This window comes from Aplidium turbinatum, chromosome 13 (genome assembly GCF_918807975.1).
Source record: "Aplidium turbinatum chromosome 13, kaAplTurb1.1, whole genome shotgun sequence".
Taxonomy (NCBI): domain Eukaryota; kingdom Metazoa; phylum Chordata; class Ascidiacea; order Aplousobranchia; family Polyclinidae; genus Aplidium; species Aplidium turbinatum.
In genome coordinates this window covers 2,249,715-2,268,366 of record NC_137484.1, presented here as the reverse complement: position 1 = coordinate 2,268,366, position 18,652 = coordinate 2,249,715, and the positions used below count along the sequence as shown (strand labels likewise).

Below are 18,652 nucleotides of genomic sequence, written 5' to 3'. Positions count from 1 at the left end.
AGAGCTCAACTTATGTAGAAACTAAATTAAAAAACTACATTTTAAAGAAAATAAATTTTACTCTAAAATTTAATCGTCGACCCAGCCAAACATATGAATTCCATTGTAGCTGACGTTACTAAAAGAAAAACGACAAACAGCCTGGAACGGTTTTTGTTTGTCGTATCCAGGCTTACACCTGGTGGTTGAAGATTTAGATTAAGTGGACGGGAAGGCAAGGAAGCCAATCTTCATGTCCACCTTCAGGCAAGCCTTTAAGTGTCCTGCCAAAGACACAGCCGCATGCTCATGAGCGGTGTCGAACCGGCGCCCTTTCGATTGCCGTTCCAGCGCTCTCACCACTCGGCTATGCAGCCGACAGCCTGGAACGGTTGAAAATGGCGCACGAAATATAAAATTTACAATTTTTTCAATCAGAAAATTATCTGTATCCATCAAAGCGGCTGTGGACATCCATTCAACGTTAAAAAAACAATAACAGTAAGATCTGAGATTCGTAAGGGCAGTTATTTTGAATCGACTTGCTGATTGGTTGGTGCAGGTTTCGACAACGGAATGAAGCGGAAAGTTATCATTGAAAACAAAAACATTCCATCAGATGTTATGTTGCGTATATAGTGCAGTTGCTCCAACAAAACGTGCCGAAATAAAAGTTGGTCCGAAGGATCTTTGCGTTGAATAAGTATACGTCATTGATGAGTAAGGCACAACAAACCTGCTTTTCATTTAAAAATTCTTTCGGAGTAAGTCGGGGAAAGTTATTTATGTTTCTAGCAAAAAAATTCTTGATTTTATAGAAAAAGTCTCAACTCGCTTCACAGAAGCGCGCACAGACTATAGTTGCCATAACAACATAAATCCCAAGTCGTGTAAACAGCTTGATCCTGATATTTTCTTGTTTATTTTAGGTAATTAATATTTACAAATCAATGGGTGACATCACAATTAGTTAATCACTCACAAAAAGTGGTTTAGATTGGACAGCGATAGACAAAGTGCAAACAAAGCCAGAATGCCGCTTCTACAAAAATGTGTCGCTTCACCACTGTTTGGTACTCCTTCAGTTAGCAAGCTTCACCATTGCTTGGTACTCCCTCCGTTAGCAAGCTTCACCATTGTTTGGTACTCCCTCAGTTAGCAAGCTTCACCATTGTTTGGTACTCCCTCAGTTAGCAAGCTTCACCATTGTGTGGTAGCCTACTCCTTCAGTTAGCAAGCTTACTGTGGTGATAAGGCTATGGGTTTTGAAAGAAAAACCATAACAAAATAATTGTGACCAATTACAGTATGATCTAGGGAAGCTTACTAGGTGGTAATGCCTCATTCCACCATTACAATAACAGGAAGTATATTAGTTGTAATACCAAAATCAATCAATAACGAAATAAAGAATTTAGGCGCGAAATGGTTGGAACGTCTTTTCAATCTAACCATAAATTAAAGAGCCAAAAGTGTAGATAGCTACTACACTTGAAGATAAAAACAGCTAAAACATTTTCTGGGCATGAGTTCAGTACCGTATCTACATTTTGGGCTCTTAATATTTTGGGCTGATAATTTCTGGAGTTGTCTATGACTTCGATGAAAGTCGTTTAACTTCGGTTTGCAGTCGTAGCAAATGTAAAAGAACCAACTTTATACAGGTAACAGCCAATACTCTTTTCATCCTAAAAAATAAACAAATATTCCTCCAGAGTAGATCAACAGAATGATCTACTAACATGGAACTGTGATGTTTGGAAAAGCAATGGCGCATAGTTGATTTAAATTTAACACTTTCGTGGACTCTGTGAACTTTGTAAAGTTGGGTTTTAAAAATTCCAATGGTGTTCCATGTAGAAGATGGCCCTCCTACGTTGACCCTAGCAGTAGATAGCGGCAAACCAACGCATGAAAATTACTCTGCAAGGTTGAATAGAAAACACTTGGCCACCACTGAGAGTCTCAAGATATTATTTTCTTACCAAGTCGATAACTCGATTACGGTATTGGAGTGGAAAGTATCAAGATAATTCGTGCGTTAGTTACGTTTGTGGTCATGTTTATTTCGATCCACTCTCCTGCTAAACAAGCGTTGGTTATTTGAAACAAAGGCTACCAACTCGTCATGTGAAAGCGACCAAGTGACTGGAAATCACCGCCATCTCCAATGACATAATTTAAACAAAGAAGCAGTGAAAAGGCAACACAGCAAGTTTGCCATTGTCCAAGGTTTGTGATGGAATCTTGAAAGTAAAGTAATTTTTTGCGCTTAAAGTTTATTACACAAACTCACAGCCTTTTCCAACTGGTCTTTGTTGTACTACAGAATGAAGCAACCGTTATGTGAATAAAAACATGAGCGAAAGTGTACAATAGTGGTAGTTTGTGGATAAACAAGAAAGACCTTTCATGGCATTTAGCGTCGCCTCAAATTTGTTTCCACTCTTCGTTAATCCGAGGTCTGCCAAAGTAATTTTGTAGTATTCACTTAAAATCAAAACATAGCCATTCAATTTCTTAAAAGATTTCCTCAACCCTAGCAATCAGACAATTGCGCTGCGGAATACCAGTGAACACAAAGCCCGATCAATGCAAAGGCGGTCCCATACTTGGTAGCCGAGCCGAAGGGGTGGGAAGACAAGATTTTTATTGTATAAAGTTGTTGTTACTAATTATAGTAAAGTGGATACTTTACTTGGCCGCCTTTTTACAACCACGCCCATTTTATTTGTAACCTCGAGCGTGAACTATTACGACTCGCACGTTTTGACTAATTGATGCGAATATCTTTCCGGTATTCCTTTGCAATGGACCAGCTTAATATTTGAAAGTGAGAACTACGTTGAAGGCACAGACGGGCGTCATCAGTATCCAGGCATCATCAGTACCCTGGCATCATCAGTACCCTGGCATCATCAGTACCCTGGCATCATCAGTAGGCTACCCAAGCATCATCAGTATCCAGGCATCATCAGTATCCAAGCATCGAAGCACAATGAGATGTTGTGCATTATTTGACCTTCAAAACTTCACCAAACGACTTAGAATGATAAGAAAACATGAATATGAGAAACTCTTTGGTTAGAAATATCCGGCCCTTTTCTTTTGCCAAATGTGAAGCAAAGCTCACTGACGCATGCGCAGTAGTGTGCGCATGCGCAATAGTAGTTGGAGGGTTTGTTTAAGTATTTCGACGAGATCAGATAGACCGTACTGAATGATCTCACTTTCCTAGAGAAATATTTAAAAGATTTATGAAACTGACAGAAATGTATATATCTTCTCCTAATGGCCCACTATCAGTGGCTACAAGCAAATAAGCTTCGTCTGGCGTAGTGATCGCCACAATGTAGCAATCCTCTGTTCTTGGCACATCGCTTCATGAATAAAATATTGTCTTGTAAATATTGAAGTATTCTGCCAAATAAGCGACGAGATTATGAGACTTCTTGCTCGATGTTTATGTAAACGTCAGGAAGACGACAGGTCGGCAAAACATTGGAACAAGATACCGGTTTGGTTGTCGCCATCAGTGATGAAGTTTAAGATGATTTTGTCAATTTATTCCGATGATGGGAAATCAAAACTGTCAATAGTTGCCGCATGTCCTCGTGGTATGAAGTACATGACCAGAAGAGGGAGGGGGCCAATGCGGTGTCACTTTTGAGTTTGGCACGATAAACTGATGAAGACTTTTAACTCACTTAATTCACACATTCTTAAAACTATCGAAATGTTTGTTGTTTGTTGCCCATCCAGCAAAGCAAACCTTTTTACATCGATTTGATGTCGACAATCGTTAAATCAATCTCTGACTTGAATGCTGGATGCTGGCTGCTAACTCTCCACAAAAGCGACTGACTCTCACTTAGTTTCTGTAAATCTCGAATGCAAAATTTCCCTGGATGGCTTTCATGAGGTGATAAGTGCAATGGTACTTTAAATACAATGAGACATCCAAATAATTATTTCGCATAAGAAAAATGTATTTTTTTCTTTTCCTAATTTTGCTACAAAATAAAAAATCTTTACACTCGATTCCAGCTAGAAGCCAACAACTACAGCGCGATGCATGGGTCGCCTCTCCGTTCGTTGGCGTCCACTCGAACTGGACAACCCATCACGACTAGGCCTTGATCAGTGGTGACCTCATACCCAAACGGCCGACGAGGCAGGCTGATGGAGGGCATGATGACCATCAGTGGTTGTTGGTTCACTACCTCACTCGGGCACCTGATCCACATTTTGTAAAAATATCATTTAATATCGTTTCTTGATTTTGAAAAACTGTCGAATTGAAAACTTTTAAATCCTAATCTTTTCTCAGCTATCTGTCTAGAGTTGACTAGTAAAACCAAACAAAAGTTATCGATGTCGAATTGCCAATCTGTCTCAGTTATTACGAAGAATCCTTCGGAACCTTACAACGCGCAATCTTTTCTGGTGAGAATAAGAAAGAAGGTAGAGTTTGAACACGAAAGGAAACAGTTCGATGCACAACATAGATTTTTACAGCTTTGGTTATTTACATTTTTGAATCCTTTCAACCAATGATTTTATTGTTTCTAGCACTAGTTGAACACCCATCCTGATGAACACGCATACTTTTCAGTATTCAATGATTTTATGCTAGCAGTTATTTTTGATTTTTTTTTTGTAAGTTTTTTTTATCTTGACGTTATTTTTTCTGTTGTAATAAAAAAAATTATCAACAGAAACTTCGTTGACCTATTTTTGATAACGAAGGATCGTTTTAATCAAATATTGAGGTGAAGAGACGCATGTTGTCATTAACAGCAACGGAGGAATGCTTTGAAAGAAGAAGCATGTCATTGATGGTAGCTCGCTTACAGTTTACAAAACTCGCAATCGTCAATCGTCGCCGTGTGCGTGTGTTTACACCGAGATGACGTCCAGGTGGCTTAACGGCTCGCTGTCTGTTTCTGCGGAAAAACGGGGAAAGTCTCGCCAAAAGAGAGAGGCGCATATAAGGAGGCGCGTGTTGCGTTCCACAACTACATCCAAGTTTGTTGCTGCAACTGCCATAGTTTGGGGTTAAATATTTCCGTTCAATGATCATAGACAGATTTGTGCAGAACATTATGTGGCAACAGATCGAACTGTTAGTTAGTTGTGACATCAAAAACAGCTGAGAAATAAGTAGTCAGATGACGTCAGATACAGGTAAGAAAGTCTGAAAGTTTGTTTTAGTTTGCAGCGACAACAGGTTTGTTAAGTAAACAAAAACCAATTGACTTTCTATTCTCTGATTTTTGCCAACCTCAAATATCAATCAGAGTGGCACGGTTTGTGTTGAATGCAATTATTATTTGCGTGACATCAGCAAGGCCACTGTTCAACTTGATCGGCATTAAATGAAACAAACTGCGATTCTGCGAAGCAACAAAGTCTTCGTGGTTCATTGCATTGTGCCTGGGATCGCCAAGCAGAAGTAAATTACCCCGGATGGGTAAAAACAAAAGTTCTTGGGGAAATTTTAAGAGTTTGTATGTTTGCTAGGAATACTTTAAACAAGTTGTCACTGAAAACAAGTTTTTTTTTGAAAAAGCGGCTGAAATTCTTTTGTATGTGTCAGGGTAGTCATGGCCTGCTGGATTGTGTAGATGGAAACCATTTAATTCTTGCTGATTTCCCAAAAAAAATATCGGGACTCCACAAACTGGGTTTGTTGCTCTGCCATATTTAACATCTGCTGTATAAGTATCGATCCTGCAAATGGTAGTTTTCTGGTAAGGGAAGGTCGGGTTAGTTGAGCCACTTTTTGCATTTTTTTTATATGAGTTGCTTTTATTTCTTCATTCACAGTGCTCTAACTTGTGGATATATTAAACAATATTTGTAAGAAGTACAAGCCTTATCGAATGACGACAACCGGGTCCACAGGTGTTTAAAAATTAGTAGTCAAATGGCTCAACTAACACCACGGGAAGGGTTAGTTGAGCCACAGACTGGGGTTAGTTGTTTCTTTTCCAAGCCTTAGTTTATATTTAAAGTAATAATATCAATGTATAAAAACAGGTTACCAATTGTTCCAAGACTCGCTCGTAACTCAATGTTCACATCAAATAATGAAGATATTGCTACGGCATCCAAATAACACCATTTCATTAAAGCTTGACCAAGTTTATGTGCCTTTGTTGAGTTTTTTGTAGTTCAAAGAGATTTATTGGACCGCAAACAGACTTATCCTACGGCTGCAATCTATGTAAGGTGTGTGGAGGTATCGTAAGCATTATAACGCCATTTTAACACTGGTTCAATTAACACCGAAGGCAGTGACTCAAGTAACACCTTAACTATACCGCCATGGAAATGTTAAAACTAAAGCAAAACTTTATGGCACACTATGCCGCTATTTATTCAGAACGTAGCTTGTTTGGTAAGCCACCAAACAAATTAAATGAAACTGTCTCAGTAACCAAGTATAAAAAAATATTATTGGACATACCTCTATTTTCAAAATCTACTTTCCAAGGTCAAAACACAACATTTTATCTTCAGCACCACGTATAATATCAAGCGTCAACTCAAACCAGATGGAAGACCACGCGATGAGAAACTTCAAGATCACGTGATTACAAAATGTGGTTACCTCACCACATTTAAGAATTAAAAGATGTAGATCAACTAACCCAGTGGCTCAACTAACTCGACCGATACGTTTCTCAGCCACGAAGTCAAGTTTTAAAACAAGTTTGAACAGAATTAAACAGTAGCCCACATCGATATTTTTGCTGAGAAAACAAGATTTCATTTTTACTACCGCTATCACGTTTCAACGGCATGTCTTTCCAAAGAAAGTTTTTTTTCCTTTTCCATTAATTTTAGATTATTTGTTGTGAGCGAGGATGACAAAACATAATCAATGCTGCACCACAAGCTTTTCTCAGCCCCAACCACATAAGTCTAGGAGAACGAATGAATCCTTGCCCAGAACCTATAATTATTTGTGCACAAATAATTTTTGCGACCAACACACGACATGTGTTACTTTAAAACTTTTCGCTGCTGCCAGTAATCTAATGCTCATCTACTACTTTGTCAATTACTATACCACATTTGTACAAATATTTAAATAGGGGAGACCGGAGTAAAGTGTGGAATAGGGAAAGATGAGCAACCCCTGTTTTTGGATAAACGATCGATTCGACGGAATCTATTTTTTCTTTGTCCTTAATATATCATCGATAATTCGACTTCAGTCAATGTATTTGTTATGTCTATTGAGAATCTCATTTTACAATGGCACGCAATTATATTGTTCATGTCGACAATTGTAACTTTTTGTTTGTTTCGAAAAATTAAATAATTTTTTTGTTACGCACTTACGATGTATAAATCAAATATGTTTTTTATTTTAATAGATATAGAAGGTGAGGACATGCAATAAAAGTTTAGATTAATTAGTCTTGTACTTTTTTAAATATTTTTAATTTTGTCCCAAAAACCATGATGGGTTAAAGCAGGGATGTCTAACCTTTTATTGTAGTGGGTCGCATTGTCACTTGAAATAAATCAATGGGCCGCAGGACCTATTAAATTTCAAGAAAAATGATACATAAAAAAACAATTAAAAACCATTCATTTCATCTTTGAAAATAAAAACAAAAATTTATTTCTACAATACCAAGTCAATGAGATTTTTGACATTATTTTCCAGCTAAGAGGTTATCAACATTTGCATTAAAGGACGTTGTCTTGATTCTTAAGATGTTTGCGAAGTGTTTGTCGGTCAGTCTGTTTCTTTCTGCAGTTTTGATGTTTTTCATGGATAAAATAACTGCTCGCAACAATATGTGCTGCCTCACATAAACAAAAATTTTCTGGACAAATTAACTAATTAACTCATTACATGAATGTAATTCTTTGTAAAATAAAAGAAGAGTGTGTTCTCTGTGGAAAGTTTTCAAACTTTCTCGACTTTGCAGTTCAATCAGTTCAAGTTGGAATTCGGGTGGCGCTTTATCACACTGAAATGAAAATGGGTCACTGAATAATTTAATTCAATTTCAATCTTCTTGAAGTCAGAGAATCTGACTGTAAATTCTTCAAGCAAATCTTCACATAACTTTGCATACTTTTTATAGTTTACAGACCTGTCTTGAATTCTTTCAGATAGACTACGAAAATGTAGCCTATTCAATTGTGCTATGAAAAGTTTTAATTTCCTGATAATGCTATTAATTATTCACTCGAACATTTAACTACACAACTGACCATTCTCTTGTAAACGCAAATTGAGTTAGAAAAATCATTCAACCATTCTTCATTTTCTATAAAGTTTACATTTTGTTTCTTTTTCTCCATGAAGTTAAAAATACTACTTGGAGTGAAAATGACTAGCGGACCGCACAAAAATCTCAGGTGGGCCGCAGTGCGGCCCGCGGGCCGCAGGTTGGACATTTTTGGGTTAAAGTGTACAGTGTTACCTCAAATTACCCCAAAAGAAATAACATCAGCTTACTTAGTGTTTACACTGTTGAATTTGTGTTTTTTTAATGTCATTGGATAAAAAAAGCATGGTTGTGTTCGAAAGCACAATGACTCGCAATTGTAAAAACAGACTGACAGGGGAATGCTTCAACTTAATGGAATTGCTCAATTTACCCCAGGTCATTGCCGAATTTACCCCATAAAGTTTTTGTTTGGTTAGTTGAGTTACACTTGTATGAATATTAATCTAAAAAATATTATATAAATCGCAAGATGATCAAACTCAATCGAAATGGAAGCTATTTCAATGCAGGCTTGCCAGATTGGCCTTTGTACGGCCAACTTTGTTAAATTTGGTCTTTTTTGAAGTGGTTTGACCGACAAATTTTTGTTTGGCCTTTTGGCTTTTTTGGCCTTTTTTTAATTTCCTGATTGCCACCATCATTTTGTTTAGATTTTCTGTGAAAACTGCAAGAAAAAATACTCAGGCAATTGATGTGCAAGAGAAAGGCACGTTGGCAGCCCACTGTGGTGCCATGACATAAAAAAAGATAGCAAATAGGACCGTAACAGGTTCTATTTGATATGAATAATAACAACAACAAAAAACTATATTGTTGCAGTTTAAAATATATTAGCACTTTGGCTTATACTTTGGTAGATCTGTACTTCATCTAAACTTTTATATGAGATGCCACCTAAAAAGTGGAAAACCAGTTATGACAGTGGCTGTAAGCAGGGGCGCCGGAACGATTTTTGACTGGGGGCCAGGATTATGAAAAAAGGGCACTTTTGTAGCTGAAAGGCCAATTTTTTTTTTAAGTTTCAAAATAAAGCGATAATGTTCATCTATCAGCTCATTATCGAGTAATGTTTTAAGTGTCAGTATACAAAGAACAATGGCACGGAAGGGCATCATGCTATGTTATAATAATGTCACCGACTGTGATACAGAATTTTGTATCGTGAATATTATTTTGAGGCAAAAATGAAAAATTATAATTAGGCTAAAAGCGAATAGCAGGAATTGTTATATTGCAAAATGTGCAGTAGTTTACATGACCTCAAAAGGGCATCATTGCTCCCCTGCCCTCCATCCTCAAGCTCCCGGTGTCGGCACCTCTGGCCGTAGGTATAATTCAATTTGGGATAAAACGTATTTTTGGGTGAATAAAGCTGCAGGTAGACCGGAAAATGCTTATTGCAGGCTTTGGCACATTACTATAGCACCAAAAGCGAGTAATCTTTTGAGTCATAAAAAATCCAAGAAGCACACAAAAGAACCCCAGATAAATTGCAGATGCTGGGTGTGAGTGGCTTATAATGTAGGTTTCTTCGTTCTGAAAATGATCTAATAACTTTTGTATAATTTTACCAAAAAATCTTTGCTGATGATGTTACTGAATCTTTTCTTGTGCATGTTTGCAAATCTTTGATGATATGTGATAATTACTGCTTTCAAACTGGATTATTTGCCTTACAAATACTGTTACAATGCTTATTTTATCTTGTTTGAGTTTGGATTTTTTTTGGCCCTTTTTTCTAACTATTTGGCTTCAAAGTTGGCTCATTTTTTGGTGAGTTGGCCTTTTTTGAAAATTAAAGTCTGGCAACCCTGTTTCAATGATGTTGCAAGTCCACCCTTTTAAGTTTTTTCAAAGAAAACTTTTTTTTGCAAATGCTACTTGAGAAAAATGTGTTCATCTTACCTCACTTTCCCTTACATTCATTTTATTAGCCTACTATTAGACCTCAGTTTTGATTGTTTTAAAAGCTAAACAAAGGTCTGAAATTCTGTACCCAAACTTTTAACAAATCAGCCCAAAATCTCAACAGACAAAAAGTGATTTTTGAAATCTTACAAACGAGACCATACACTGGCTCAGCTTAACATGTAGCCTATCAACTTTGTAGCCTACATATTATTTAATCCATTTTTATTGTTAGCCGGCAGCGCTGTGATCAATGAGTTAGCACCAGAAGAACTGATTACATTTGAAAAGTAGATAAAATATTTGTTTTTTCAGTAATCAATAGATTTCTGAAACATTTCTAAAACTATAGCCTATTGTAGGAAACATTGGGTGCCTGTATTATTGCGACATAGAAGATAATCTGACCTTCCATGCTTTCTTATATAACGATCGGGCATCTTTGTATAGAAACATCTTTGGGGGAGACAATTGCAGAGATTTTGAGGCAAACGCTGCGTCGGATCTTAGCTGCGGAATGATGAGTTCTATCCCCACCCCCCACCATCATCCCTCCTCTCAGTCGGATATGATTGATGGGGCAGGGGCCGGAAGTGGTTCGTCCATGTACGACAACTTTTACAATCAAAACATTGCCGCTCAAGCCGCCGCGGCAGCGCGTGGTCCGCACGCCTCAGCAACAGGTCATCATTATCATTACCCTTCGGCTTTAGACTATTCTCCTGCTGCGGGGGCTTCAAACCCTTATTTATGGCTGAACGCCGCCGCTGCGGGTTCTGCATCCATGGGGTCTGGTTCAAACCCTTACAACCCTGCAACATCATATATGCAGTCGGCGACTTATGGAGCAGCCGCCGCGGCAGCTGCTGCTGGACAAAGACAATTGTTTGGAGCTCCTGGATTCGGGTCAGATTTTGCGTGGTTGTCGTTATCCAGTCAATCTGAGCTCTTCAAGATGGTGCGTCCTCCTTATTCATACTCAGCTCTCATAGCGATGGCGATCCAAAACTCTCCTGATAAGAAGCTGACGCTGTCCCAGATCTACCAGTACGTGGCTGAAAACTTTCCGTTCTACAAGAAGAGCCGAGCTGGTTGGCAGAATTCTATCCGACATAATCTCTCGTTGAACGATTGCTTCAAGAAGGTGGCCAGAGATGAAGACGACCCAGGGAAGGGAAATTACTGGGCGCTCGACCCAAACTGTGAGAAGATGTTTGACAACGGAAACTTCAGGTAAATATATAACTTGATACTTGCAAGTCAGGTTTAAATAAAGTCAATCTTGAGGAGTGGGATAACTAAACTTCGGATATTTTTAATTTTGTATCTATAGAACTTTACGAGACGAACGTTGTTGTCCAAAGGGTAAAAGAAACAATCAGTTTTGTGACACGAAAAGGTCTGATGACAACATTTTTCAATCACCAGTTTGTCGCTCCGAGCAACCGCCATTTTGTTTCGTGCAATGACAAGAAAGCGAAATGTTAGTTATGAGAGGTTATTTACAATGAGAGCTTACTTAGCAGCTTCCAGTCATCGAGGGCAAGATGAACTTCTTGTTAGCTTACCATTTTTACAAAAGAAAGATGCATATCTTTACGTGGTTGTAGACCGGCGCGAGCCTGGCCGGAGCGGCCGCCGGTGCAGATCTTGGTGGCATTAGCAAATATCCTATTTACATAAATATGCTTTCACTTTGACAGTCATCGGCTACGGTACTGAAACTATTATATTCATGTTTTGCTTCATCATTTAGGAATCGAGCTTGTTTGCGAAATGTTTCAAACCCTCAAAATGACTTTGCAGAGATATTGTCATCGTGCCCATGCATCAGATTGTTTATAAACAAATGAGATTTGCTTAGATAAACAACGCGCGTGACGGATGCTCTTTTGGTCTGTAGGGGCGACGACCGGCGGAAAATATATCGGTGTCGTCGCTCGTAGACATCTACGATATACAAATCACTTTAAAAAGAAGATCAAAACATTTATCACTGCCTGTTGTCGGTCAGTGTTATGTCATAATGCCATAGGTGGGCAAAGTTACTTTCAAAAGTAACTGAGTTACAGTTACAGTTACTTGGCCAAGATAGTAACTGAGTTACCGTTACAGTTACCGATTTTAAAAAGTAACTAGTTACCGTTACTAGTTACAGTTACTAGTTACTTTCAGTTACTCACAAATCTGAACATAAAATTCTGCACCTGGCCAGCTCTGCGTGCAAGTCCAGTTTAACCGCAATGTTTGATATATAGTGTTAGAGCCATCCATGCTAACATAACAGCACAAATACAAAACCAACAAGGTTTTATTTAAAAAAAAATAATCACTGGCTTATATGTTTATTTCCTTTAAGAAATACGAGCATTTCAAAGTGCTGGTCACTCAGGCCTGCCCTTTTAGGCTTTAAAATGTCCTTGCCCAATCGTCGTCGTCGTGTGAGCCTCTGGGGCCGAGAGTCTATCCTTTTACCGCCCCAGATTCACGATGTTTTCGGACTACACTGGAAGGCTACTAGAGAGCAGCCAGTCTTTGGTTTCATCATTCATGACACGCAGACCTTCCACTCCGTTATGTGGCTTGAAGATGTTACAGTCATTGATGATGCACGCCCCGATAGTTCAATTGGTTAGCGCGTCACTTTTGGAACGAAGAAGCTTCAAGATCAAGCGGCACTAGTTCGACTCTCAGGTCATGCGCTTGAGCAACGTACGTTAAGGACTGCTCTTCATCTAGCGGCATCTAATAGATGGAATAATTTCCCGGCAACAAGACTTCAACAATCGGAAACTTCACTCTGTCAATCTCGGTGACCGGGCCTGCGTCAGTGATTTAAAGCCTTTAGTCTACAAGTATGCAAAACTGCCAGGATTAAGTTCTGCAAGAAGCTTTCCCAGTCCGAGGATAAAGATTTAATCAATCAATCAATGATGTGGTCTGCGGTCTGTTCCTCGGCACCACATTCACAGGAGGAGGAAGAGGCCTTTTCCCATTGGTGCATGGTTGAGCGGAAAGGTCCGACGCCCATACGGAGACGATTGAGGCGCACCCATGCCTGTCTTAATTGGTAGTGTCAGGTCGATGGAGTGTGTGTCGGCGTCGGGGATGAACGAATAAAGTCTGGTGATGAACAAGTGCTGCAATGAAAACAGTATTTCTACTGCATCACTTGACGGAATGGGAGTGTTATGTTTTTAAAACAGTTTTTTTATCGGTCCAATTGTGAATCTGGATCCGCTTAACTTGTCCTCAGGGTCCGCTTCCAAATACTCCTGTAACAGATTCAACGCGCATTGCTTTCTTTTCTTGGTTTTTGCGTAAAGTGGTGCAAAAAGTCTTCCGTGGCTTTACCTAGGCTACCACCATCCACTTCAGTGTCGCTGCTACTCCCCTCTTCAGCAGAGCAGTTTGCTTCTTCAATTGCTTGAAGCATGTTCTGTTTTATTTTGGTCTTCAATTCAGCAGTGTCGCTTAATGATCAGGCATTAAACACAGATAGGCCTAAGTCTAAATTGTGGGTGGAATGCACTCGCAAGCTGAAAGTCGCTGTCCTCGAACCAATGACCAAATCTGGTTTGTATAGCTTCCACAAGAACGTCTACCAACGGCAAGCAAACAGCAATGCTGTTGCTGGTTTAAATCTCAGACAATCTTTTTAGAGGCATTGCAAGCGTTACACTAAATGCAATAAATTTCAACTTCTTGAAGGTAACTAACAAACTGACTATAAGCATCAACAAATTGCTTTTAATCGCTGCGTGTTTCTTGATGCTAATAGTCAGTTAGTTATACAGTAGAATTCGCCTATAGTGACACCTGAAGGGACCGCGGAAAAAGTGTCACTATAAACGAAGTGTCACTATAGACGAATGATGACGTCGTTGATAACGTCACTTGTGCAGTATCTGCGCATGCGCATCCCATGTTGGTTTAATTCAAACCCAGTCAGCAAATCAATCCTTTATGGTTCAACCTCTGCATACGTTAAATCAATGTAAAAAGATGGATTTGCTGGCTGGGAACTGGCGAATGCCGATAAGGACAAAATATGATTCCAACTTAAACTGGAAATACACCGTAAAGTGTCCTTATACGAAAATTTTTGAGCCCAAGGGACAGAAATGTGGTGTCACTGTAAGCAAAGTGTTCTTATACACGAAGTCACTATAGGCGAAGTCATTTCTATGCAAAACATATGGTTTGCAAACGGGACTTTGCAACAGGTGGCACTATAGGCGAAGTGTCACTATAGCCAAAGTCACTATAGGCGAATTCTACTGTAGTTACCTTCAAGAAGTTGAAATTTACTGCATTTTTATAAATATTTTCAGGTTCCTGATGAGGGCTTAAGTTAAATCGAAAACGTTTGACTGTTAAACTCATTTGTAAATATGTAAAATATATTATTATAATGCTCAAACCTGTTGTATTGTTGTGTCTTGCCTGTCTTTGGTACATATTGATTAATCGCCAAAAACAATTAGCCTAATTTAGCCAAATCAGTTATCAAAAATCGCCAAAAAAAAGCCAAATCATAAATATGAAGCTAAACGTCTTAAAAAATTGCCAGATTTCTGGACTTTGGCGATAAATTCGCCAATATGGCAACCCTTCTCCAACAGACAACAAAACAAAAGTAAAACCGCGCATGCGCAGTGCAGCGCCGATATATCTGCGAGAAAAGTGCATTATTGCGCAAAACTCAGCAAACACGCACTAAGCAAGACACAACCACGTGCAGAGAAATCAACGGCAATTAAAAACTTAAATTTCAATACAAAAGTAACTTGTAACTGTAACTGTTGAAAAAGTGCTAAAATAGAAACTAGTTACCGCGTTTCGTTACTTTTGGAAAATAGTAACGAAGTTACCGTTACAGTTACTCAAAAAGTAACTAGTTACAGTAACTAGTTACTTTTGTAACTAGTTACTGCCCACCTCTGCATAATGCAATCCTAAACATCGTAGAAGGAGACAGCTGCATCTTTGGGTTATTTGTAGAGCTGAGTATCCATTGTCAGCAGACTAAAGAAGTAAGAGATGCACAGTGAGTGAAAGGCCATGCTAGCCACACTACCAGTTGCTTTAGGTATGTGGAGCCGACTGATTCTTTCAACTAATTCATCTATTTTAAACTGTTAGGTTTGTTGGCCGAGCTTAATTTACTTTCATCGACGTATCCTTTAAATTTACATCGCATGCACGTTTTAAACTTCTGTGGTTTTGCCGCCTTTTCCTTTTGTTGATTTTGTTCCCGTAAACTATTGGTAACTTTATCATTGCTGTTGTTTTCCGACAAAGAAAAATAAATTGAATTGAATTGAATACTTTACTTCGGGCATTCTACTGTTGATGAGGAGTCAAGCGGTTTGGAAGACACGACTGACTTTCAATCCGACAGCCGTATTGAAAGAATCCCGTAAAGTCATGGATAACCAATAGTTCAGTTTGATTCCATTTTGGGCTGTCAAATTGAAAACATTAATGAAACAAGCTGGCAGCCAAAGTAGGTGTAGAAAAAAATCAGAACTAGAAAACGCGAAGGTGTGCACGTGCGATGTTTGAGACCCAAATGATATATCAAGCAGAAAGGACATAGCGCGGTTGCAACATATTCAGCTACATAAAAGTGATAAGTAAATTGATGCCAGTCTGCACAACTCGACAGTTGGCGCGGAAGACGTGAATGAGCGATGGACTGGACTGTTGAGTGACTCGGAAGACAATGGCTCGAAAGATCTGTGTTCGATCACATGATGTGTTGGTAGGTTGCAGCTTTTTGGTGTGTTCAGTCTCGATGGCCTGCCCCGATAGCTCAGCTGATAAGCATGTGACATCTTGAACGAAGAAACTTCAAGATCAAGTGGCGCTGGTTCGACACTCGGGGTGTGCGCTTGAACAACGCACGTTAAGGACTGCTCTCCATTCAGCGGCATCTAATGGATGGAACAATTCCCCGGCAACAACACTTCAACAATCGAAAACTTCACTCTGTCAATCTCGGTGACCAGCCCTCCGTCAGTGATTCAAAGCCTCTACAAGTATGCCAGAATTAAGCTTTGCAAGAAGCTTTCCCAGTCCGAGGATAAAGTTTCAATCAATCAAGTCTCCTAATTTGGTCACTCCATAAGTGCCCCTTGCACCCTTTTGTTTTGCAAGGGCAATATTCCAATTAAAACATAAAGTTAAAGAATTGATGCGAAAGGCAAACAAAAAGTTGTCGGTCCGTGGTTGGTTTCATGTGACAGCAACTTGAGCGCGAACAGCGGAATGGCATCGACGGCCAATAGAATGACCAAGAATGTTTGCAAGGTTGAGAAAGTAGCCTACAGGAGTTTTTTGCCTGGGTTTTTCTCAAACCTGCTTTTGCTACACTATGCTCATCCCCTCCCCCCAGGAGAATAACTAACTATTATGATTTAATTTAGAGTGCTTTTTACAGAACATTTTTGCACGTAAAGCATTAAATTACCACTTTAGGCGCCTAATTTGCTCACAAAGCACTCGATTACATTTCTGGGCCCTTTTGCTAGATTGTGGGCCCCCCAAGACTAAATAATAACAACTTTTATGTTTGAAATCAGTCGTCTAGGATGGGTTTAACCAAACATTTTTGAGCGTAAACTATAAAACCACAATTACGGGCCCCCCAACAAACACAGGCCTGGGCCCTCAAGGATACGCCGTACCCTCCGTACCTCCCTCTCATAGGCCCTGGCTACTTGCATAGTGGGATAACTCAAGTGCTCTTTTGTGGTCGCTTGGGAGCTCAATGTTTTAAAATGTTAAAATTTCAGTTCAAGATTTGACACAACAATGACAGCAACCATGGCCACAAAATCCGTTTAAATAAAGCTTACTTTAAACGTTATCTACGCATTGTTTCATGAAACGTTTTGTTTTCAAGGAGGAAACGGAAGCGACGAGATCAAACTAATTTGTCGGGAAAGGAATCGATTGAAAGGCCGTCAGATTTCAACCTCCCCCAAATACCCCCACCGATGGCCCTGCTCACCTCCACCCAAGATAACAGGACAGATGGAAGCCCTAATCCAGCCCCTCACCACCACACGAGCTCGATGGGTAGTCTACCTGGGATGAAACAGCAGGTCGGGGGGGTGCACAGCGGGGAAATATATCGGCAAGACACATCCAGGACACCAGGGATGCACGTCAAGCCGGAAGTCCAACAACAACACTCCGTGGAATCGATGGACAACGGGAGTCACGGCCGAAGTCCTCTCGGAGCAGGGACACAACGTAGCCCCACTTCAATGAGCTCTTATGACATGGGGGGCAGTATAATAAACGCGTGCTCTAGATACGGGATATCAGGTAACATATCGTCGCCAACAAGTGCGGGATGTGCTGAAACGAACTGGTACGGGGAGTCAGCAATGTTATTGGGCCAGCAACAAAGCTCGTATGTTCACGGGAGCCGCTCATCGCCCCATGGTAGCCACTGCTCCCCAAACCCGTTCAGCTTCAGTGTGAACAATCTGATCCATTGTAACTTTCCAAAGGTTTAAAAACTGAACTCCATAAGTTACTCTCACTATACAAATCTTCAGTCATGGAGGACACTGCATGTGGTATACAGGGAACCTAAAATTCGCCCCCAATTATTTTTATGGTTTCACATTTCAAAAAACCCTCACAGTTGCCAGGTCGTCCGAGCTCCACTGTTATCGTCGGTAGGCACTTTACCGTATTCTTCTGTGCCAAAGCAGTAACGCAATCATGCGTGACATTACAGTCATGTGACTCAGCACGTGATATTTTGAGCATTCTTCTGGAAAGAATTTTAATACAAAGTATCTTAAGTGAATGTATTACCACCAACAGCGTGGCCAATGGGTTAGGGCAAAGAATTGGCATTTCAATTCCAACCCTCTGTCATTATTCTTTAATCTTCTGTAACTGAACTGAGTGCAAAAAAAGATCACAATGACTGCAATCAATTGAGTTTATAAGGAAAATTGTCCTACCTATCTTAACCAATGTCATATGTCACGCATGATTGCGTTACTGCTTTGGCACAGACGAATGGTAGCCACTTTAACAAGTCGAAATTCTGCCACTGAAATTGATTAGAATGCAACCGCCAACCAATCAGAACGTGTTATAATGAGGCTACCGTCCAATTGTGATCCTTCTCGCACTCATCCAGAGAGTTAATGCTTGTTTTAAACTTTATTTGGTAAATACAGAAGAAAAAGAGCAATAGCAGTAGTGGGAATCGAACCCGCGTCAATGAAATGACTACTGTCTAGCCCTAACCCTTAAGCCAACCAGTTGACAAAAAATCCATCACTTAATTTGCTTTCTATCATCTTCTTTTCGCCATTTTTTACGTCACTTAAACCGTAGCTTGTGATTGGTTGGCGGTTTCATTCTAATCAATTTCAGTGGCAGAATTTCGACTTGTTAAAGTGGCTACCCAGACGAATAGCCTACCGTTATCGCATGATGCAGAAACAAGCGTTTTCTGATAATAAATT

The 18,652-nt window shown here is 39.6% G+C and overlaps 1 protein-coding gene across 1 annotated transcript; it reads left to right on the top strand.

The window, feature by feature from the left end:
- Positions 1-10,549: 10,549 nt before the first annotated feature.
- On the top strand, positions 10,550-18,629 carry LOC145781848 (forkhead box protein I3-like). Its single transcript, XM_082593528.1, has 2 exons — positions 10,550-11,381; positions 17,059-18,629. The coding sequence occupies exons 1-2, from the start codon at positions 10,666-10,668 to the stop codon at positions 17,678-17,680; spliced, it is 1,338 nt and encodes a 445-aa protein (XP_082449654.1). The 5' UTR covers positions 10,550-10,665; the 3' UTR covers positions 17,681-18,629.
- The last annotated feature ends 23 nt before the right edge of the window (positions 18,630-18,652 follow it).

Coding starts and splice junctions, on each gene's coding strand:
- LOC145781848 (XM_082593528.1), top strand. CDS start 10,666: ATGATGAGTTCTATCCCCACCCCCCACCATCATCCCTCCTCTCAGTCG. Junction 11,382..17,058: donor TTTGACAACGGAAACTTCAG/GTAAATATATAA, acceptor TTTGTTTTCAAG/GAGGAAACGGAAGCGACGAG.